Raw genomic sequence first — 22,504 nt, 5'->3', positions numbered from 1 at the left:
AAAACTTGGGCGGCGAACGAAGATGGAGGCCCAAATCCAGGCCATGCTGGCAAAGATGCAGGAATTGAAAGACAAAATCCCCGACGAAACTGAAACTCGGCTGTTGTCATCATCGACTGCAGCAAGGGCAAGACGCGAGAAGGAATCGACATGTCTTGGCTTGCAAGACGAGATAGATGCACTTGATACCAACATGAAGAGACCGGAAAAGGCAAAGGCTGGAATTTCAGGACGAAATTGATCTTCTTAAAGGGTCTGGTGGGGCTAGGCCGGAGTCTCAAGCAGACAGCAGCCATCACGACTGAAGCCGCTGCAGTCAAACCGAGAATGCTAGCAGCCGTGGTTGGGATACAACATTGGACATGAGCTCTCCTACCAACCGTTGCCGGCACTGCCGCGTCACTTGGGTTTCCTTGTCCATAGTTGCCAGAATTACTCAACAAGTCCAGCTCTCTGCGATATCTGCGGTGGTCTTGTTCCTTCATGTCTGCGAGCAAAGAGCGTAAAGGATCATCGTCAGCAAAGGCCGACAGAGTTTCTTGGTGGGCAGTGGACGTTTCCTTGCTGGCCAAGTATCGATGGACAAACCAATCCACTTCGGTCCAGTTTTCTAGAGCATTAGCGACCAACGGTTCAGCGTATTCTGTTCGTCTAGTCCACTCACCGTGGAGTAGGTTGTTTCCAAACATTTCCGCTTCCCGCCTTTGAACCACTGCTAGAAACTCAGCAAATGGTCCCTCGAGAAAGAGTTGCCATGAATTAGGACCGGCTAATTGGGCAGCATCTCGTCCGCTGAGCCAAAGAGGCGGTGCGAAATACTGAACTGGCACGACACGACACCACTCTCAATCAAGCACGCCGATGATTCGCACATCATGGTCAACTAATAGATTTGACAAGTGCAAGTCGCCATGGACCAGGACAAACGGGCCTTGATCGAGGCCAGGGTCCACCCACTTTTGAACGTGCTTGCAGAACAAGAACTGGTTGTAGAGGCATTCCAGGCCCATGCCGATTGCCACAGAATTCCGACTCTTGAGAAAAGCGTTGTACCCGACGCTTAACAGCATCTTTGCGTATGAATTGGCCGATGTTAGGAACCCAGACTCGTCGTGATGAAAATCTTGAATGCCAAAGGGATCCAAGCCCTCGAGCTGCATCATGTTCATCTCAAGCGACGCTGTCTTTTCGCTGATGCGCACCGCACTGGCTCCCAGCCTGAGCCTGCCAATCGAGGGGAATTCCTGTCGTCGTAGTTGTATATAGACATCTGCTAGTGATTTGTATAGCTCGGCTCTTGCGTCAGGGGCCAGGCGACGAAATTCGGTCGGCGACAGGAGTTTTCCATCAATGTATTCGAGAATCATGAACGTGGATAGAGGGTGGGCGCCACTGTCGGCACAATAGGATAGGACTTTTGGGACTGGGATTGTGCTGGTGCATTCTGACAAGTGTCTGATTCTGATAAGTAAAGACGGCGACATGGATAAGGGGGATATAGTTGCATACCGCATTGTGGTGACTTCGCACTGCAATTTAAAGCGAGGACAGTTTGCTAGACAGGGCCGCAGCGGTACGCGGAAGACACCAGACACTTCTCCCCGTCGGCGAACCGGATAAAGAATGAGACGTTGTAGCTTCCCCGAGCATAGTAGTCACCAAGAGCAGTCGATTGAAAGAAGCGGGCCGACGGCTTCCCGCATTGCGTCGATGCGAGTTTGAGAATGTCTTTCTCGCGGCTTCGTGGTTGATTGACGAACTGATCGCGCTGGCGATGCACCGAATATTGTATTAATCCATCGTTGAAATGTTGTACTGTGCTCATAGTTTACCCACAATCCCTGGCGCAATATCGAAAGGGGCGCCATCTGCTGGGCTGGTGAGTGTGATTCTTGATGTCGTTTCGCAGAGAATTGAATCAATGTGACGTCTGGTGTTTTGGAAGAGCTTGCGAAGGACTCGGCGGGCAACCTACAGTGCGAATAGACTCGCATTATACTACTTAGGTGGCACTTATTCTCTATTTCAAGGGACTCTTTATGCTGACAGCCGGTCATTCTTCTAATAAAATGAACCCCGAGTCGCATCTGAAGATTAAGGCTGGGCATTCAATGCTGTGCAGTACCGCGTGGTGGCGGTCCAACTTGGTGGAGGCCCAGGGTTGGTCATATATGTACCGGAAAACTCGACGGCTGGGGACGATAACGACGAGGACTCACATTCGGGATGCGCTTCCTCTCTTTTGCGCATTACCAAAGGCAGTCCGCAGTCCTTACGTGCGTACTAGTGTCGGATATCATCTCTGTAGACTGAAATCGCAGGGCTTGGTGTAATTGCTGGTCATCACTTCGTCGGCTATTATGACTATTTAGCGGGAAAACAAAAAGTAGTCTCAGAAGTCTAGATGCCAATAGATGGTAATGCAAAGACTGTAACGGTCCAAGCTAAGTATATTAACAACTGTCTAGGCAACTATTACGAGTATCGAAATATTAGAGAAAAAAGAGAAGAGAGAGCGAAAAAGAAAAGGTCTTGAGCCCTGGGCTCCTGAGCCCGACGCGTCGTTAATCTCACTTGTCAATAGGTCCCGGCCGGCAGGCTCCGGCCGAAGGCAAGAGTGCAAGCCGAGCCCTACAGGGCTCAGCTCGTAGCACTTCCAACGCCGATAAGGCGGGAATCTTATGCTTTGTACATCGCCGGCTGCAAGTCAAGCACAAATAGGCTGAGATGAGACAGGCTGATCGGTTTCCTGATATTCCGATAATAGCTCGAGTCAGAGCTTCCGAAGAACCCCTGGCTCGCAGCAGCTTCTGCTAACATGAAATTGCCTGTTAACGGCTCAGAAGCGTAACGAGCCGAGCCTGAAGATAGCCCGGCTTGCACTGTCGCTGGCACCCTGGCTGCTAGCGCGGCAGCCGCGGCGCCGGCAAGGGTCTGGTGCAAGTGTAGTTGACATGTAGCCTGGGCAGTTACAGCTACCAGACTGTTGGGTATGCTAGGAATGTGGAGCTAGTGCCAGATAAACTGCCAGATCATCCGGTAGCTCCAAACCGATACAGGGGACTGCCAACTTGGCCTCAAACCGTGCTTCCCTTATTACTTAATCTCAAACAGCCTATTCTGCGCTGTGGTTGACTTTTAACAGCATTAAAACAAGTATAATAACCGCATCCTTATTGTATAACACGTCTAGAGACCTAGCACGTTTCAAATCCTGCATTATAAAGGGGTATAACTTTTAACAGTATTAAAACAAGTATAATAGCTGTATTCTTATCGCAAAACGCGGCTAGAGACCTTGCACGTTTCAACTCCCACATTATAAAGGGGTAGTCCCGGTCTGCTTTGCCGGGATCTCGCATCTGGAAATAACAAATTAGAGTTGGTGTCCTGCTACAACAGAGCTGGGAGGGACTACCTAGCTGGGGTATCAGGTATATACAGTTTAAGAGATATATAAGATATCGTGCTCCGGCATTAAAGCCCAGAACGATAACTCAATACAAAGAACAGCGCCGGAAGCCTTTACCAAAACCGCTTAATTATTATAAGATGCTGAATTCCTTGCTATTGACGGCTTTGCTCCACGTGGTAGCAGTTGTCGCGCAGGCCGCGACTAACTCTTCGGGACAAAAGCTAGGGTCAGCCACAAAAATCCCCTTTGGCAAAATTATTACAAGCTGTACTACGAAAGACGCTTTTGCTCTTTCTTTTGACGACGGGCCTTTCCAGTTCACCACGACGCTCCTCGACTCATTGAAAAAAGCCAACATGAAAGCTACTTTCTTTGTTAACGGCGACAACTTTGGCAAAATATCGGACAGAAAAATAGAGGTGCAGCGAATGTTAAGCGAAGGGCATCAGATTGGTTCACATACGTATGTATTACGCTTGCTATGGCAACCCCAGGGTGGCCTCTATATATAGACAGGAGGTATTAAAAAGCTTGTAGGTTTCGGCATCCGGACTTGGCAAATATCAGCGAAGCAGAAGTGAGGACAGAGATGACATTACTTGATGCCGAAGTAAAGAAACTTATCGGGAAGACGCCGACATATATGCGACCGCCATTTTTTAGCACCTCAGATGAAGTCCTAAGAATTTTGGGAGAAATGCAGTACCACGTTATTAACGCCGATATCGATACCAAGGACTTTGAGAACACGAAGCCCGAGACTAATGACAAGTCGTTTCAGAACTTCAAGAACTTATTTGGCAAGGGATCTATTTCCCTAATGCACGATGTACACAACACGACAGTCAACCAGTTAATACCTAATGTTATCCCTTTCTTGCAGAAAAGCGGAAAAACATGTACGCACACGTCTTATATATATCCCGCCTTGTATAAGAGTTAAATATATACTAATATCGGTTTAGCAATGACAGTCGGGGAGTGTCTAGGCGATCCGAAAGAAAACTGGTATCGAGAGAATAAAATCGGCGGTACAGTCGTCCAAGGGCCGGTCAAAAAGCAACCGGCCGGCAAGAGCTGCGGTTGTAACGCCCGTAAGTCTTAGTCGGTCGAGGGCAAATAAGAGCCTAAATTATTGGGTGAAGCTGCCGGCTATGACGATGCAAGGTTGTCTCGCTTTGTGGGTCTCGAGTTTAGCCGCATGTCCTAACTGTTATATTATAAGCTTTAAAGCCTCCCTGATAATTTTTCATACTTATGTCTCTCTTATACTTCGGCAGATAGCAGAAACATCAGGTGTTTTAATAGTTTTAGAATACTATTGCTACCTGTTATTCAGATATTATTATGGCCAACTGTCTTGCCTGTCTTGCTGACCTTCTTTATTCACTGCCTAGTAGACATGCTGTTGTTATGTTATGAGGGTATTATTAACTAAGCTTCGTAAAAGGAAATTTACGCAGAGTTTATAGCTATCTGTTTATATAGTAAAAACTTCCTTTATCCGAATCTGGTTTCGGCTATCTACCGTCCGATAGTAAATAATAACTCAAGCTACCCTGCCTTAGCCAAGGCAATAAGAGATGGATTAAAAAGGCTTGTCTCCACCAGTTGACGTCTACAAGCCAGGGGGTGGACTGTGGGCGCAACTACCGAGTGCGCGGATCCCAATCCCCAGACGCGCTGTAGGAGTCTGGTATAGCCGAAGCCTTGTCAAGTTGGGGATCGAAACGTGGAAGGTCAAGTCAAGACAGACATAGTAGTTCCCAATACGAGCCGGCCACAAATAGGATGGCTAGTTGGGTCGCCAAGGGCTCTCAGCCATGGTAGGCTCCGGGTCCAAAGAAACAAGAATATGTCTTGGCCACCAAGTCTGCGCATTACTGCATAATACACTAGACATGGATGGTACAGTCGGAAATGGAACGAACCGGGGAGGGTGCAAATGCGAAGCTTGGGCACATATTTCGCTTAGTAACAAGACATTAATGAGTTTATTTATGGGCAATAGTTGAAGTTAAAATCACGAGTTAATATAGGACTATATGCCGGTGTCACTACCGCAATTGGTCTACACAGCATTTGCATAATGCCGAGACACAGGACCGGCATCGTTGCGGGTTAAGTCGCATGTACAGCCGTGACCGGGCGGCTCCATACAAACAATCCCTCAGGGTTGCTATGCAGTCATATGCTGTATATTGGTTTATACCAAACACGTGGATTGTGCTCATTCACTCGTTCCGACTGTCGGAATTGAATGCAGGAAGCTGATGTGCCGAGCCTACAATATGCATTACAACGTGCAAACCGGGCTGTAAGTCTGCGACATTTTTGTATGGGCAGCCGGACAAGGAGACACTGGTGGCTTTCTGTGTATAATACGTACTAGTTCACGACGACGACGGTCATGCAAAGTACAGAAGCACAAGTCTGTCTCATGAGCAAGTAGTCAAGGACTGTTACACGAAAAAGGGCCAACAGATCGTGAAGCCCAATACGAGATTATTATTGAATCGAGCCCTTTTCACGAGGACTCAGGCACCTCTTTGTTGCCAAGAAGGTTTCTTTACTGTGCGGAACGTCTGCCTGCGAGTTCGGAACTCGGGACGGAGACGAGCGACCAAGCCAAGTCAATAGCTCATCCCATCACACTGTGTAAGTGTAGGGGCCGCGCAGCCGAAGAGTAACCCTGCTTATTGACTGCCTATCTCTCAAGCCGGTGTTCCAGCCGAGGTTACGGGCCAGTACCATAGGAGCAGAATACATATATATTGACTGACCTTCCGCCGTCGTTGTCGATTTGTCACCTCCACCAGTGACAACATCAAAGTTCAATCTAATCCTGCCACATACTTACACTTGACCTCCCTCTTGAGCCTACACTCTCGACCCCTCAGTCATCATGCAATTCACGTTCCAAAAGATGATTCTGGCAGGCCTGCTTGCTGTTGGAGCAATGGCCGCACCCGCAGGTAAGCATGACGCCAACGAGGCGAGAATCTCACAAGTCCCGATCCTTTCTAATAGTCTATTTATTCAAGTCGAGGACAATAATGATGTGGTTAAGCGTGACTCCAATTGGCAGTCGCATGCCAAATACTACGCCATGGGAGGTGGACGTGGCAACGAGCTTTATGTCGACGGGACTTGGTCCAAACCACATTCATTCACAGAAGGCACGCCTGTTGGCCGATGCTCAGCTAGACCTCTCGGTCTCTATCAAGCGCCCCCCGGCAGCGACTTTCAGCCCATTTCGGATGTCAGCTGTCGGTGCTGGATTTCTTCAAACGACCCAATCGGCTCCAAGACTCGATGCGTCGCAGGTTGGAAAGAAACAGATCCAGCTGATGCGAGCAAAATGATCAAGTTCAAGTTGCGCTTCGAGTGTTCAAACTGGTTCGGAGATTGCACTAGCTTCAGCGTCCTTACAGACGAAGGGATTTGCGAATCTACCCCTACGAACCTATGCGACGGATTTACAGTCACGGTCTAGAACAACATGTCGTCTATGCTTCTACAATCTCTGACAATCTTATCAGTGGCTTGCTATTGCAGATCCGCTGGGACCGGTTTTATCAAGATTACGTCGCTCGTTTCAAGCGAGGACAGGAAGCTATTATTAAGACGCATTGGGAATTAGCTTACTGCTGCCTATAAAGCAGCAGAACACTGAGATGTTTAATTTTCTTACAATATGACTCCTTTATATAGCAATTCAACAGTCTGTCATTACCTCTTCACAGGAAATCTCTTACTCAATTGCTGCGCGGTTATCTAATCAATTACCAGACGTATCGTAGAGCGAAGTTCTTCCCAGTAGTAGAAGGAACCCTGACACTCGACGCCCAGCAGGGCTTATCCGGAAATAGCCGGAGCCTTTGGTTATATTAAAGGTAAATTGCTCGGCTGGCTTGCTCTTTCGCTAGGTGGGCTTACGCCCTAAGAGATACCTAAATAATAGGCTTTATATATATTATAATATATTATTATATACTTTAAGATAAAAAATATATATTATTATATACTTTAAGATAAAAAAATATATTAGTATATGCTTTAAGATAAAAAGATATTTACTATATTTTTATAAGCTATTAAGTATTTAAAAGAAAAGCTTGTATATAGTAATTACCTGGCCTTAGCTAGGTAGTAGGGGATAAGCGCACCTAGCAAAAAGAGTAAGCCCGCCGAGTAATTCTCTATTGTAGGCTTGAGCCAGCGCTGGTATTACATCCTCACCGAAAGCGAGGCCACATGTGTAATGCTGACGTAGTTTCACAAATAGCTGTCTCAAAGTGGCTAGTTCGCGTCCCTATTAGACCTGCTATCCGTAACGAGAGCCTCTACTAAGAGCTCTGTATTAGTCTGCATGACTACGAACCAAATTCGGCGAAATAACCGATATCCACACAGATAAGACGCGGCTAGAGACATGGCATGATTGAAACAAAGAGATGTATGGACCTACCACATGGTTATAAAAAATATTGGGCAACCAACAACCAGGCCCGCCTCGCCGCCGCCAAATTGGCGGCGCCACCCTTCGAGGGCCTCGGCGGCCGCGCGCGATTCGGCCGCGGAATCCTATTCCGCCTCCCAGAGAGGCTGGGATATCAAAACCTCTTTTGAAGAGGAGCAGCCTCTTCACGCGGGGGGAGAGGGGGCGGGACATAGAATCAAGGATTGCTTGTGTCAGTGCCTGTCTGCCGGGGAATAGATCAAGAGTGGTGGTAGGTATAAATGACTTACATCGGAGTTGCTGCTGGTGCTGTTGCTGTTGCTGGTGATGTTGCCGTTGATGTTGCCGTTGATGTTGTTGTTGTTGCTGTTGTTGGTGCTGATGCTGGTGGTCGTGATGGCGATGATAATGAAAAACAAAAGAAAATTTCATAACAATTTTTACGAGTGTGACACGGAAATGGCTGGTTACACAAGGGCTACGGTCACAAGACCTAGGGCAAAGTCCCTCACTGACTTCTTGTATTTAAAGACGTCTTTGACCTTTAAGGCCTTAAGGAAAACCAAGGACCTTTGATACCAAAGACTGTTATTAGTTGAATTGAGCTATTGCTCCAAGCCCTCTTTCCGAGCCCTTGTCACAACGAGGTCTCCAAATGCATTGCGCCTTGAGACTGAGCTCGTCCTTCCTTCGGACACATATACCACCAGACTTGGTGGACTGATTCCCCTCTAGGGCTCGTGTAATTGACGCAAGTCCCTTCCTGTTGACGTCTGGTCGTGCTGGTTCTTTCTCTCGTCTAGTTGACTGCCCACCATGGATGCACACCGGTGTTCTTTGGTCTTCGCTCCTTGCCCATGCACGAGGACATCATTACACATTGCCAGCCAGTATAGATCCCACTTTGTTGGCCCAACATTAAAACGCAACACACCGGACCAGACAAGATTCAACACCAAGTACTGATGCCCCTCACCACGATGCCGCCTCTAAGTCGTAACGCTCTCTCGTGGCAAGGCCTCAAAGGTGGTAAAGACCTGGAATAAATATAAATTAATCTAAAGGGATTAATTAAATGGTTTTACTTAATCTATTGAATTAATTATACCTCCTGCCAGGTCAGGTTCTGGTTAGGATGCAAGGTTTTTAGTAACGTAAACAATTTTTGCAGATGCCGCCACACACCACTTGATCACTCCAGGAGCTTATCGACAGCTACATGTAGCGCATGATTACTGGTGATGCTCCGTCCGGGGTTGTGTGTCCAATCTTCAAAACGTTACTCGGGCAAGAGGAGTCCTTCGTCAAGTTGTTGTTCGGCCATATCATGGCAAGGAATAATCGACTGGGAGTTTGCTAGTACCATTCCGAGAAGCCTGCTCTCTCAGCCATCCATGGGTATATACATTTACAACTTGCCAGGGATAAGTTATGCAATCATTTTGTTACCCCGTTGGAAGAGAAGAGTAAGCACAACAGCGTATGCACTCGGCTTCAAAAGAAACTGTTCAAGAGAGTGGCTAACCACACGTCAAACGCGTTCCGCAAAGCCCACCTGGTTCGTTAGCCCCGGGGGGGGGGGAGGGTTTGCATACTGTTCTAGACTCTTTCAGATGTGACATCTTGGAGAAGGAGTCGCAGGCCAAGGAAAAAGAAATTGAATTCTTCCAGCAGCGACCACGAGATGTGGTGGAGGCGCGACGGCTGTTTGAGCGAAGTGAGAAATACACAAGATATTTGAAGCATATAGACTTTGTCATATGAGTAAGACGAGAATGAAGTTTGCTTTGAACAAACTTTGATCAGAGCCAGACGCCAAGACAGACAAACTTCGTAGGCACCGAATTATTCTTGTCTGCATTTTCCAGCGCCCTCCCATGGTCTTGAGTGACATAGGCGAGGAGGTCCCGTGTTTCTTTGAGGTCTTGAAGTTGGTCGTTTTAAAGATACCTAGCCTAGCCTTCGTAGTTGCTTCTGTGTTTCTCAGTAATTGATTGGCCCGCAGTTGAACTTGTTACACTTCATTCGCCCAATCTCGGTAGCGTCAACTCGTTTCATGGTTGTCCGAAATTACGGGAAGAAGACGGCGATATCTAACTGATTACGCCAAGGTTAGTCACAGCGGGCAAATGAGTGGTTTGATTCAAGGACAGCTTGCAAACCATGGTCTGCCCGGGGGCCCCATGCATGGAGCGGTCGAGTTGGTCTCACCATGAACTCCCTGCAATGTGGGACGAACCCATTTAGTCATATGAACTACGGCCCAGTTTGAACACCACCCGCTTGGCAATCAGGGGTGACCTTCCAAAAGTGTACTGTAGATACTAATCGGGGATATGCACCCTTTCTTCCATTCGATATGAAACGTACGCGATAGTGCAAGTCAGCGACTCCGCCACGAGGACTCCGTACCTTGTGCGGCATTTTAAATGAGGATATCCACGCAGCGTTTCAGGCAAAGAAAATGCACTTTTCTTCTTGTGCCATGAAGCCGTACGAGATCCCGAGCTTCTGTAACAGCGGGTACATTGATCTCAATGGCGATGGGCCGATGAGCCTGGCGGCCCGGGGAGGTTTAGCAGAAGCAAGTATTAAAGGTCAGATGGGCCATGCGAAGATGATTCTCGTTTTCGTCTGAACTTTTCATTCAACTACATTCTCTACATGACAACTGTGACTCAGTAGTGACTCCAAAATGAAGTGCTCGTTGACCACCGTCGCCGCTTTCGCCCCCCAGCTTGGCCTCGCCCTTGTGGGCAACGACTGGTCTTTTCCTGGCAGACCCTGGGACGGGTCAAGTGACGGGTTAAGAGACATCACTTTCCCATTCAACATGGCCGGAGCCTCTCACGACTCTGGTTATTATTTCGCCCAGCAATTCAACTTTCACAATGTCCCAGATGTTGGTTATTGCGGCATCCAGAACCGACCCGACACCAACGGGAAAAGCGTCGTACACGCCGTTTTTTCGTCCTTCCAGGAAGGCACTACTGCCGACATCAACGATGAAAACTGCCACAATGGTGCTGATGGCGGCCCCGGTGTGAGCTGCGCGGTCCAGGTTACCGGCGATTACAGCCACACCTACCTCTTGGTTATTGAGAATAACCATGGCACCACTTGGACTGGGACCGTGGTGAACACCGTCACTGGAAACCAGACTCGCGTCGGAACCTACACCTTGCCGTACGGAGCCGGCGGCATTCAGCCCCGTCAGGTCGGTTTCGTGGAATACTACCCTTGGAACGTCGGTGGCCCTGATTGTTCACGATTACCCAAGACCGAGGTCACCATGTATGACCCCTGGTCTAACACGCCTGGTGTTGGAAACGGTACCATGGGCAGGCCGTACGAGTATGGCCAGTGCGTTGGCAGAGTCAGGTTTTCTTCCCAAAAGCTCCCTGATGGCTACAACATTGACGTTGGGTTTGAGCGTTTGTAGATGTCGAGATCAGCGGAGTGACAATGTACATTTTTCTTCTAGCGACACATGAAGGGTTTTCAAACGTGTATTTATATGAGAGCAATTTAATCTTGCGGACAATCTAGACTACTCTGCTCCCCATGCCATGTGCACCAACGATTCATGCCTTGACAGCGACCGGCACAGGTGGCGGTTCCAAATTGGGCAACTTGTAGTCCGGGTCTGCAACTGCAAAGGCCTCTTTTGCATCTGCTGGAGGGGGATAGATGAGAGTCGTGTTAATGAATTGCTTGACCGACTTGGCCTGGCTGCCCGTGAAGACGACCTGACGATCCCAACCGGCGGTTACCACTGCTCCATTGGGCCCGAGGTCAAGGCAAGTGCCGTAATCCGGCTGGCTATACGGACGGTTGGGAAGACCTAGGAGATCGGCGGCGGCGTTGTGGCCCGACGACCGGCCAAGCACAAGGGCATGTTGGCAACTCATCATGGCCGTGTGGCCGTCCTCGTCGGTTACGGCGCAAGCAGCATCTCCAGTCGCAAAGACATGCTTTGTTTGCGCGACGCGGAGGTTCTCATCAACCACGAGGCGGCCCAGTCCGTCCTTTTCCCCCGGAATTTGTTGTGTCAAGCCGGTTGCCACCATGCCACCAGTCCAAACCACAGTACTGGCCTCGATCCTCTCGCCCGCCGAGGTTACGACACCGCCGGCGTCGACGGACGTGACAGCAACACCGAGTTTTAGTTCCACGCTGTAGCCGTCCAGTGCTTTCTGAATCTCGGGTCGCGGGCTCGGCCCTAGGCCTGGGCCTATAGTTGGGTTTCGTTCGACGACTATGACTCTGGTCTCTGTGTCCTGCCCCAATATGGAACGAAGTCGAGCGGGCAGTTCTGCTGCCAGCTCGATGCCCGTGAAGCCGCCACCACACACAATGACAGTGTTGCGAGCAGGGCAATCTGGGGCCCGTGGTAGACTGTGAAGATGTTGGTCCAGTGCGATTGCCGAGTGTAGCTGGTCCACATTGAACGAGTGTTGCTTCAACCCGTCAACATTGGGAACCCTCAGTTGACTTCCCGCAGCCAAAATGAGCCGGTCGTAATCTACTACGGCTGCGTCTCCTCCCGTGTTTACTACTCCAACCTGTCGCATCTTGGTGTCGATGGTCTTTGCGACACCCTGAATAAATTTCACCCCAGTCGCTGTGAAGAGATCTCCAAGAGGCGCTGCCATGGTGCCGGGATTTGCTTCGTAAAGTCGGGGCCGAACCGCAAGTGTTGGCTCGGGTGCGATGACGACGGTTTCAATGTCTTGGTCTCTGCCATTCTGGGAAATCAGTCGCCGGGCGGCCAGGGCACTGTACATGCCAGCGAAGCCAGCGCCTATGATGACAATTCGTTGCGGCATGGCTGTGAAAGAAGGGTGACGGGGACGATGGCTGGTCTTTGGTGGAAGAGCTATCTCGAACGAGGGCGTGTCGATTTCTCTGCGTATGCTTGTTCATTTTCTTGACTGGGACGTGGCCTCTGTTTATATACATGTTGGATCCCATGCACTCAACTCGACTTTACGAGGCGACTTCCGAAACAGCCGAAGCGCAACGTCCCTTGGCGCATTGTTTAGTTGATGGATATCCATCCGCCCGGTGGTGGCCGATTCTGCAGTTTTGCCAACCTGGTAGTCGAGGATTTGGTCAAGACACACCAACGTGATATCCACGACGCGGATTCCCGCCGCAAAGGCTCGCTTGGAACCACCTCGGCAGTCACACCTGACTTCTAATCTGAACATTGAACTCTGAAGTAGGTTATGGTGGCTTTGGTGGGTCCATGTCGTGTCAACCTTTGTGCTGACAATACATTTGATGTATTGACTGCTAGTTGGTTTCCCGTCTCAGCCGCTCATGCTAGAGTTGCCAACGACCAGACACAAGCCCAAAGCCACCAGGTTGCACCAACCAGACTCCATAAAATGCCATCAAATGGTTAAACGGGTTCCCGCTCCGCTGATCGAATACCCGGATACCCGCTTTCGACCTGCCGCACCACACTTAGCCCTCCACGTCTCCTCCGTCTTTGCCAACCAAGAGACGACCTTTGCGAGAAATTGGCACGCCATGTTCCGGCTACCGGTAAAGCCAGCAGCACCAAGTAACAAGGATGACACCCAGTGGGCAGCAGCAGCCCGAAGCCAGGTCGGCGACCGCAAAGGTCGGAGCGTCGCGGGTTTCGGTGGCCTGCCTCCCATGCCGGACACGACATATTCGTTGTGATGCCACAAAGCCCATTTGCAAGCGATGCGAAGAAGACGGCAAGGAATGCAACTACACAAAGTCACGACGGGGAGGCCTCGACAGAGCCGCCTTGGCTGCCAGGAGGGAGCGCTTGGCAAAGCAGTCGTCAACGAGCCCGCAGCATGACCCGGGCAGAGTCGCAGCAGATCTGCAGCAACCTCTACCTCTAGGTTCAGGCTCATCGATACCTGTCTTTCCAGAGTGTTTCCCTGAAGCGAGTGATTCCTTCTTCGTTGCCTCTTGTCAGGACTCCCCGCGCGCAAACCTAGTTGATGCTTCGACCTTGTCTGATTCGGACCTCGAATCTGACCCCTTCATAGACTTGTACTACAAGTGCTTTCACACCTTTCATCCCTTGGTCCTCCCACGGCATCGCCTACAAGTCTACTCAAGAGATGCCACCAAGTCGGAGAGGATCAAACCTGTGATTTCGGGGATTCGCTACATCGGATCACTGTATGCTCGTTCAGATCAAAGCGGTCAACTAGCAGCAAAGGCAGCCAGCGACATTGCCGACGCAAAAGCTGCTTCATCACCATGCCCCTTTTTATGCCAGGCGCAGCTCCTTTACTCCATCGTTTTATTCTGGTCCAGTGATCGACCTCAGTCTCAAACACACCTTGATGGTGCCATAGATGCCGCGACACTATTGGGAATGTCCCGCCAGGAATTCGCCGACACGCACAGCGACGGAGATGCTGTTTTAGCAGAGAGCTGGAGGAGAACCTGGTGGCAACTATACATCGTGGACTCACACTATGCAGCCATCAGACGCGACACGGAATTTCGTACCAGAGACATTCCGGCGACGGCGGATTTACCATGTGAGGAGCAAGAATATAACGCGGGAGTACGTGGCCTCGAATCCGTCGCATACGGCTGTCTGCCAGAGTCTACAGACTAACCAGACGCTTCATAGGTAATCCCAACCCCGGACTCACTCGCCGATTTTGATTCGAGAGAGTTTGCCTCAGACAACCATGTCTATTCATCATTCGCATATCTCATTGGTGCAACGAGAGGTGTCGCTCAAATAATGGCGGCAACACCGCCGGACAAGAAAACCTCGCCTCCAATCGAGCTTGTAGAGGCAGTGGATGCCATGATAGACGGGTGGTTGCTGCTATTGCCAGAGTGCAAGAGGCCTCTGATGTCCAAGACCGGCGAGATGGACGAGTTGCTCTTCTATGCCCACATGAGTATCCATGCGTATGCATCCCGTCGCCCGGTGGCTCCCTTTGCGCTCAACTTGCATTTGGACTTGGCTAACACTTGTTCCCTCTCGTCAAAGTTACATGGTAGGACTTCACCGCCCTTACTCGAACCTGCTATTCGATCCGCTGGAGAAGATCTCGAGTTGCTTCGTGTGCCCGCCAGAGTCCCATTCAGTCAGCGACACGACAGCCATTCACACCATGAGATGTCTGGCGTCTATTGAAGCCCAGGTCAGGATCATGACGCTCCCCAAGCGCCCGTTTTGCCACAGCCCATTCACGCTGTGCATGGTGACCACGGGGACGATTCCGTTCCTGTCGGCCTGCAAATTCCTCTTCACCGGCGCCAAGCTGTCGATTGCCCGCGAGCAGATCCGGCTGACCATCGGCTGTCTCAAATCCCTGGGCGAGGTTTGGCCGCAGGGAGCCAGGACCGTCAAGGAAATACAAGCCATTGCCCGCGAGGTGCTGGGCCTGGGCGCGTCTGCCGCACCACGAAGCGTCGTCTTGCCGAGCGATACGTCCTCGGCCGTCAGCAGCTCTCAACGCAGTCCCCTTTCGCAGAGCGGCAGCCAAAACAGCTCCATCGACGACTTGTTGTTTCCAGACACGATGGACAGTCTTTCGTCGTGCTGGGACATGCAGAATCAACAGATAGATATGAACTTGTGGTTTTCCAGCTACTGATGGCTTTGGAAATACAAAAGGCACTGTACACGTGCCCCCTGAATAATGTACTTTACTACCCCTTGTCCAAATTCGTCACTCTATGTACCAAACAAGACTTTGAGCCACGGCCCATGTACAAACAGGGCGTGCTGAGAACCGGCCTGTGTACGGAGTACCGGGCACTTGAGCCATCTATCCCAAATCAACGTCGACATGCCCGCCATCCTCCCATCCCTGACAACCGCCTTCAGGATCACCCCTGCCATTCAGTCCAAAATTGGCTCCGGGCTGGCTGCCCGCCTCGCATTCCTCAAGCACATAGGATCCCGACTCCCAGCACGTGTCGCCGTATTTACAAAGAAATACACATGTATCCATGTCGGTTATGCACCCTCCCTCGGTGTAAGCACTCATGGGCGACCCCGACATGTTGACCTCGCGAGATATGTTGACCGTGGCATGGCGCCCACTTGTAAACTCGCCCCAGGTGTTGTCGATTTGCCCGTATGGAGTAAGCCTAGTCTCGTGGTCAACGAGAGCAGACCAGCCGCCAGATACGCCATTCTCCATGGACACAGTCACCTGGTCGCCCTGCTCTGGCAGCGAGTACGAGACCTCGGGTGTCCGTTGTTGCACGAAGCTGGCTTCGTTGTCGCCTATAGGGAAATGCCAAACAATGACCGTCACGGGCTCGTCGCCCACGTTGGTGAAAGTAATCGTGTTGGGGCCATCGTCACCTATCCAGATGTTGGCCTCGGACTGGGACTCGGCGTTCAGCCCTTGGGCCGCCATGCCAATACTTGACATGTGGTCACAGTCTTTTTCGGTGAGGCCATATACCAGCGTGTCGCAATCAAGGCCGCGCTTTTTCATGGGCGCCTTGCTAATGTCAGTTGGCAACAGGTCATTTTTCAAGAGAGCGCGACTTGGGGGCTCTACGAAACACTTACACGCGAGTTGCAGCCGAGTCGACGGCGGATGAGAATGCCATGATCACGGCGGCAAGAAAGGCGACAGATGGCATTGTACAACATGAAAAATCAGGCTCGGCTCGTCAACGCAAATGATAATACAGGATCTGGAAATCACTAGGCGCAAATATAAAGCAAATAGAAGCTGCCCGACTTCCATGAGAAAATTACCATTCACCATGCCCGAATGTGACGGAATTGGTGATCCATGGCTCTAAACACGGCTATTTCTCCTTTCCATGTCACTCGGGCTGGGCTTTCTACAATAATCTGTCCTAGGCGTGTTCGTGAAACCTTTGTCTCACGTCTTTCTAAACTCGGATTCAACGTCGCGACAAAAGGAACGCAGAGCGTTCCTTTGCATGCCATTGCTGATGACCCATGGCACACATGATAATTAGATGGATTTTTCGTCAAAGAAGATATGTATATGCAACCACTATATAAGATGATGAAGTTTCATTTTTATTTGCGCAAATATGTGGGCATTCTTTTCATGGGGCGAAGCATTTTGGCTGCCTGCGTTGTCCGAGCTCGAGGCTCACATGGAGTCTACTTGGCGCCTGAATCCACGCGATTGTGACTCGCAAGGCAATTCATCATAGAGTAATTGCCTGCTCGTCGGTGACTGTATTCCCATCAATCGCTCCAGTCTACTTTGCTCCTCGCTCGCGGAAACCAAAGTGCTTCTTACATGGTAAGCGACCTCATGGGCTCGGGGCGTAAATAATTTCGGGTTGTCTCAGAAGCCGATGGCTTAATGATACGTTGCAGCGTGCTACTGCTACCCGTTTTGCGAGCAGAGTCAAAGCAATATGGTAATTGGTGCTCGGGGTTTGAGGCGCTTGACTGCTGCGCTGTTTCTCAACGGTGCAACGGGAGGCACTAGAATTAACACAGCACCACGTTTGTACATGACTGAAACCAGGTCTTATGAGTTACTGTAATGGCATTCCAGGTTAATGGCCTAGATCAAGTTCACGCCAGCCAAGCAGAAACCTGTCTTCGTACGATGGGCGTGCTGTTGAACCAGGCCCTGGCCAGTCCTTTACGGCGAAAGACGACCTCCAAGAGCAATTAATAGTAACCAGACGCTTTGCAGTTCACAAAGAGTTATTCATGGGAAACCCGAATGCGCCTCATGTTCCTGTTTATTCACTATTTTCCATCGCCGAGTCAAGATACCACTAATATCTTTACGTGCTATAACTATTATATTTCTTGTTTTTTATACTACTGCTCATCCAATGTCATCTTCCGCTGTTGGCTCGGCTGTACGCTTGCCGTTGCTCGGGGTCTTTTTCTTTTGTCTCCGGCCCTGGCGCCTTTTCGTTTTACAACCAGTGGTTCCCGTTGAGAAATTCGCCAAAGACCTTTCTTCTCATGCGTCAACAGCCACCAGCAGGAAAAGGGTTGCACGGCGCTGCCTTGCTTGTCCAGCAACCTGGCGCCCTTGGATCCTGCGGTGAGTACGGTAGCCAGCTTCTTCCCATCCGCGAGGTGGAAGGTTATACTGGCTTCAGTATACGCAGATGGAATCTCTTCCTGGTTGATAATGGGAAATTCGACGGCGCCAAGCTTGAGTCTCGGGCCATGGCCTCGCAGTTGCTCCAGCTCAGCGAGCTCCGAGTCGCTGTACGCCCTTTGAGCGGCGCCGTCGGCGCGCCACCAGCAAAAGGCCGTCAGCCAGCCGGACATGGTGCTGGGCTCACCAGAAGCTTCACTGCCAACTGAGTGGCAGGCTCGTCTCCAAAAGTCGTGTACACGCTCGTCGTTCGGCCGGTCGAAGCTGGCGACCATGAACTCGACGACGACGGTGAGGGCACGAGACCACTGCACCATGGGACGGCACCGGGACTCCGAATCAGCCCCATTGCCCTCGTTGTCCATGTCGTTGCCAGAAGTATCAAACTCGGCGAGCCGGGCCATGCGCCCCAGCAGGTCGACCCAGTCCTCACGCTCGCCGTGCAGTGTGACGGAAGGAAAGCTGCAACCCAAAATAGCAGCGTAGCCAAATATTCGCTCATGGTACCGAGGAAGGCGGCTGCGGCTATAGTTTTGTCCCTGGGCAGCGTGGTACTGAAGACGGGGAGTAGCCAGTCGGCCAAAGTATCATCGACCAGATGCTCGCGAATCATGTCGACGAATCGCTGCGTCATGGCAGGCACATCGACCTGTTCCACTGTCTGGCAATGCGGATAGGCAATCTCAAGGCGGCGGCGCCCCGCATGGTTGACGAAGCGGTCACGCAGGGCTTCAGAACGATTCTCGCCGTTGAGATAGAAGCTGAACTGCGTCAGCACAGAAAGCCACACGTCGTCGGGCCGTAGCTCGAGGTGCTGATCTTGCTGCCAGGCACGAAGCACTGTCCAGACGAAGCCATTGCTGTGCGGCACTACAGTGCCGTCATCAGCATCGGAGACGGATGTGTGCAACACTCGCCAACTTTTGGCTCGGTCTGGGATAAGATCCAAGGCGACGGATCTTGGCCGGTCCTGGCTGGTGCCGACGGCCGGGGGGCTAGACGGGGACTGTAGGTGCAGTATGGCGGGCATCGAAGCGACCAGACAAAATTGAATGGATGTAGCGCATCAGATGAGTCTGGTCTGCGGATGGCAGGCCTTGATGGACCACACGACGGTGTTGATGCGTGGACGTGGTGTGGTCTTGGTCTTGGTCTGCACAGGTCAAATTCGTCATGCGACAGGGTACACGATCCTGCAAGACACGGCATGGAACAATGTGTTTTGAGAGTCATCGGCCACACTAACGCAAGTGTGCAGTGCTTCATGCTCCGGATGTGCCCGCTTGACGATCCCCTGTGTTGGCTCTGGCAAGCAACGATTCAAGTTCCAACCAACCGTCACGACAGCCGCGGGTTTCTGGAGCATATTCCACAGAGATTAGGACGAAACAAAGCTCTCCATCCATGTGCCGGGGCCTTTTAGCTGTACAGCTGGAGGCCAGGTACAGACGCCTTGGTCAGAAACTGGGATATCCAAGAAACGGTGAGTCTATTTTGAGCGAGAGCCAGGGCAATCGAGCATTGCATCTTCGTCGCCAACGTGGATTGAGGCATCCAAGGGGAGCGGCGACGCTGCGGGATGCTGTCTCATGTAGGCTTCTTGTGCATGGGATACCACTCTTATCAGCAACAAAAAAGAAGCTCTCCTCCTATTAAATCTCCTGCATAAAGCGGTCTTGTTTGTCCGTCAAAGCTAGTAGGTATTTCCAGATGGCGCACTTCCCCAGTCCGACTCGAAGCGTTCCCAACCACCATGTTCCAGCTCACTGGCCAAGTACATGGTGTAAACAACCATGTCATAGTAGCCGTCGGCCGGTGTCTTCCCGGCACACACATTCCCGCCCATGGCAACATTCAACAAGATGGTCATTTCCCTCATCGGCCGCGTCCCCTCTGGTATCGGCGCCTTCATGACAGGCCTACCGTCAATGTACCAAATCATCCTCCCCTGTCCTGGCTGACCACCCGGCTGCTGCCATGCAAAGTCGTAGCGAACGGGTCGGGCATGCATATCGGGGATCTTTGTCCCCAGAACGCGATGCTTGTCAGCCTCGTGGTGCTGTCCCCAATGCAGGCATGTCCTGTTCTCGTGGTCGCCGTTCCACGTCTCTGCAATGTCGATTTCTCCATCTACGGGCCAGCTGAACGGCTCTTGGGGCAGGAGCCAGAATGCAGGCCAGATGCCCTCTGCGCAGGGGGACGTGATGACGGCAGTAAGGACACCTTGGTCTCGCTCGAGGGTATGCCTGCTCACCAGGCGGGCCGAGGTATATTTCTGCTCGGGGCTGGGTGAGGAATTGTTTGCCAGAGCTCGAATGACGAGCTGCCCGTTTGGGGTGCTACACGTCAAAGGTTAGCCATGATCATTCATCACAAGTGTCCAGCTCCATGAGGCGAGAGGGGAGGTGAGATGATCGTACTGGAACGAATTCTCGGGAGCAGCGGTGTAGTGTTCCAGCTCCTGGTTTCCCCAACCGTCAGGCCCGTTGCCCAGTTTCGCGTCCCATTCCACATGGACAGGCGTGTCTGGGTACAATCTCGGAACCCAATAAGTGTGGAAGCTCGGGCTGGGACCTGGCGGCGGCCTGGAAGCCATCGGTGGTGGAGGCGGTTGCTGATCTTGAGCCTGATCTCTGGGATGGATCATGCTCTCAAAGTCGGCCTTGAGGCCCTTGAGCTTATCCTTCCAGGACATGTTGCGGCAGTATACAATGTACAAAATGTAGTCACCCGAGCTGGGCCAAGGTCTGACCTTGAAAGTTGCGTAATATTTGAGATGTTGGGACGCGGGCTCGCAGCTCCACGCCAAGGTTGGGCGTGACGTCACCTGACTACGACGATGGAGTGGCTGTGTGCATGCTTGAACAGCAAACGGCGGAGCAAAGTCGCAGAAAAGACAGTGAAGTAATCACTCGGGAATGTGGACAAGTTTGACATTTGGTCTCTCTCGTGCGACTGCTATTGTGTCCGTCTTTGCTCTGCCATCATGACAGGTAACCCTAACCTTCGTGATGCACGAGCCACCGGCGTGGCTGGTTGATCCAATTGGCTACCCTATATAGGAAATGTGTCCTCATTGATCTAAATAAAAATCTGCTCGCCCCTACAATGGTTTTTTATTAATGCAAGAAATGACGAAACGATAGAAATGCTTACCGGGTAATGGCGCCAAGAGTGAGTCTGAAAGAAGCCGCACAATGCTGTCGGCGTCTGGAGGCATCAATTGATTCTGTCGTACAAGCGTCCATCAATCAATCACCCCTGACTGATCACGACTAGACTGCTGCTTCATCCACGCCGCGATACCTCCAGACAACCTCCATCGACCCAGCGACACAATGACGCCCAAGCCAGTCGCCATTCCGCCTCCAAATGGCAACCGTCGCCTCGAAGCTTTGCCGATTCTCCTGTGGTCTCTTCTCATTGTCCCATCCCTCCTGGGTGTCTCGACCATTGCGCCGGTAATCAGACACATGCGCGAGGCGTTGCGTTACGAGTCCAATGGCGCCACTGTCCCGTTACTCGACCGCTTCACAGGCATCGACTGGCTAGACCAGATTGTCGGGGATCTTGTCACGTCCTTTGGCCTGCTTCAGTTCCGCCCAGACTCGCCTTACTACTGGCACGCATTGGACTTTTTGGCACAATTTGGTTCCATTTACGCGGCTTTGCTTCTGGAGTCGTGTCGCCGCGCTCACGGGTCCCAATTGCTGCTTTGGTATGCTCCCCTGCCCTTTATTCCTGACGGCGAATGCTGATCATTTTTACTGCAGGACCGTATTGGGGAGTCTTTTGGCACAGCTTACCACGGCAGGACTGCTTCTGCCTGTGTACTTTTACTTTCTGCATGGATCAACTACCTTGTCCAAGCTGGTGTCCAGCAACGGACCCGAGGAGCTCCGCGACTCGTCGGCTCTTTCTGTGCTGCCTGCCGTGGCCTTGTCATTCTATGTTCCTCACTTTGAATCCTTCCTGGGCCCGGACTTCTCTGCACGACACTGGTGGAACTGGGCCTGGCAATTGTTCGGGCTATGGGGTGCCATTCTGTTCCTGGGTTTCTGTGGCATGCTCTGGACTTTGCGTCAACTGCTCCCCATGATGCCCACGAGCTTGTCCAAGCGCGTCAAGTTGCATAATGGGCTGAAAGCTACAAGACTGACGGCAGTTTGCCTGGGCATGGTCAATGTAGGCACCTATTGGTACGTCCTGATGAGTTCGCATTACTCGTGGAGCGAGGTGTACGTGCCCAAATACTTTTGGCAATCCGCAGCAGACCCTGGAGCCGCCTTGGGCACACTTCTCCAATTCGACTATATTTGTGTTTTTGGCTCGGCCCTGACGTGGCTGGGCTACCAGTTCAGAGACCTGAAGACGGCCGGATTAATAGAAACCAGTTGGGCCAAAATCACCAGTCTCGGTCTCATTGTAGGTGTACTTTTTGGGCCTGGAAGTCTGTGGTGGGTAGCCTGGCTGATGAGAGAGGAAATCCTCACTTCGCTGCGACCTCGACGAGAGCCAAGGAAGAACGACTAG

General features: G+C 51.3%; 10 protein-coding genes across 10 annotated transcripts; 5 read left to right on the top strand and 5 right to left on the bottom strand.

Annotated features, from left to right (window-relative positions):
* Positions 1-845: 845 nt before the first annotated feature.
* On the bottom strand, positions 846-1,514 carry G6M90_00g105730 (uncharacterized protein; the record flags this gene model as incomplete). The annotated part of the gene is made up of 2 exons (XM_066131682.1): positions 846-1,455; positions 1,510-1,514. The coding sequence occupies 2 exons, from the start codon at positions 1,512-1,514 to the stop codon at positions 846-848; spliced, it is 615 nt and encodes a 204-aa protein (XP_065987546.1).
* Positions 1,515-3,771: 2,257 nt separating this feature from the next.
* Positions 3,772-4,520, top strand: CDA1 (Chitin deacetylase; the record flags this gene model as incomplete). The annotated part of the gene is made up of 3 exons (XM_014686073.2): positions 3,772-3,878; positions 3,953-4,314; positions 4,381-4,520. 3 exons carry the CDS (start codon positions 3,772-3,774, stop codon positions 4,518-4,520), a joined length of 609 nt encoding a protein of 202 aa, XP_014541559.2.
* Positions 4,521-6,320: 1,800 nt separating this feature from the next.
* G6M90_00g105710 (uncharacterized protein) lies at positions 6,321-6,911 on the top strand (the record flags this gene model as incomplete). Its single annotated transcript, XM_066131681.1, has 2 exons — positions 6,321-6,390; positions 6,460-6,911. 2 exons carry the CDS (start codon positions 6,321-6,323, stop codon positions 6,909-6,911), a joined length of 522 nt encoding a protein of 173 aa, XP_065987626.1.
* A 3,661-nt stretch (positions 6,912-10,572) lies between these two features.
* On the top strand, positions 10,573-11,319 carry G6M90_00g105700 (uncharacterized protein; the record flags this gene model as incomplete). The annotated part of the gene is made up of 1 exon (XM_014686071.1): positions 10,573-11,319. One exon carries the CDS (start codon positions 10,573-10,575, stop codon positions 11,317-11,319), a length of 747 nt encoding a protein of 248 aa, XP_014541557.1.
* Positions 11,320-11,461: 142 nt separating this feature from the next.
* On the bottom strand, positions 11,462-12,706 carry G6M90_00g105690 (uncharacterized protein; the record flags this gene model as incomplete). Its single annotated transcript, XM_014686070.1, has 1 exon — positions 11,462-12,706. One exon carries the CDS (start codon positions 12,704-12,706, stop codon positions 11,462-11,464), a length of 1,245 nt encoding a protein of 414 aa, XP_014541556.1.
* A 752-nt stretch (positions 12,707-13,458) lies between these two features.
* Positions 13,459-15,493, top strand: G6M90_00g105680 (uncharacterized protein; the record flags this gene model as incomplete). The annotated part of the gene is made up of 3 exons (XM_014686069.1): positions 13,459-14,442; positions 14,512-14,801; positions 14,884-15,493. 3 exons carry the CDS (start codon positions 13,459-13,461, stop codon positions 15,491-15,493), a joined length of 1,884 nt encoding a protein of 627 aa, XP_014541555.1.
* A 174-nt stretch (positions 15,494-15,667) lies between these two features.
* G6M90_00g105670 (uncharacterized protein) lies at positions 15,668-16,466 on the bottom strand (the record flags this gene model as incomplete). The annotated part of the gene is made up of 2 exons (XM_014686068.2): positions 15,668-16,358; positions 16,426-16,466. 2 exons carry the CDS (start codon positions 16,464-16,466, stop codon positions 15,668-15,670), a joined length of 732 nt encoding a protein of 243 aa, XP_014541554.2.
* Positions 16,467-17,679: 1,213 nt separating this feature from the next.
* Positions 17,680-19,001, bottom strand: G6M90_00g105660 (uncharacterized protein; the record flags this gene model as incomplete). Its single annotated transcript, XM_066131680.1, has 2 exons — positions 17,680-18,510; positions 18,567-19,001. The coding sequence occupies 2 exons, from the start codon at positions 18,999-19,001 to the stop codon at positions 17,680-17,682; spliced, it is 1,266 nt and encodes a 421-aa protein (XP_065987687.1).
* A 663-nt stretch (positions 19,002-19,664) lies between these two features.
* Positions 19,665-20,666, bottom strand: bglA_1 (Beta-glucanase; the record flags this gene model as incomplete). The annotated part of the gene is made up of 2 exons (XM_014686066.1): positions 19,665-20,310; positions 20,392-20,666. 2 exons carry the CDS (start codon positions 20,664-20,666, stop codon positions 19,665-19,667), a joined length of 921 nt encoding a protein of 306 aa, XP_014541552.1.
* A 643-nt stretch (positions 20,667-21,309) lies between these two features.
* Positions 21,310-22,504, top strand: G6M90_00g105640 (uncharacterized protein; the record flags this gene model as incomplete). The annotated part of the gene is made up of 2 exons (XM_014686065.1): positions 21,310-21,689; positions 21,745-22,504. The coding sequence occupies 2 exons, from the start codon at positions 21,310-21,312 to the stop codon at positions 22,502-22,504; spliced, it is 1,140 nt and encodes a 379-aa protein (XP_014541551.1).

This window comes from Metarhizium brunneum, chromosome 6 (assembly GCF_013426205.1).
Source record: "Metarhizium brunneum chromosome 6, complete sequence".
Taxonomy (NCBI): domain Eukaryota; kingdom Fungi; phylum Ascomycota; class Sordariomycetes; order Hypocreales; family Clavicipitaceae; genus Metarhizium; species Metarhizium brunneum.
Note: the sequence above shows the minus strand (reverse complement) of the source record. Positions and strands in the feature narration are given on the sequence as shown.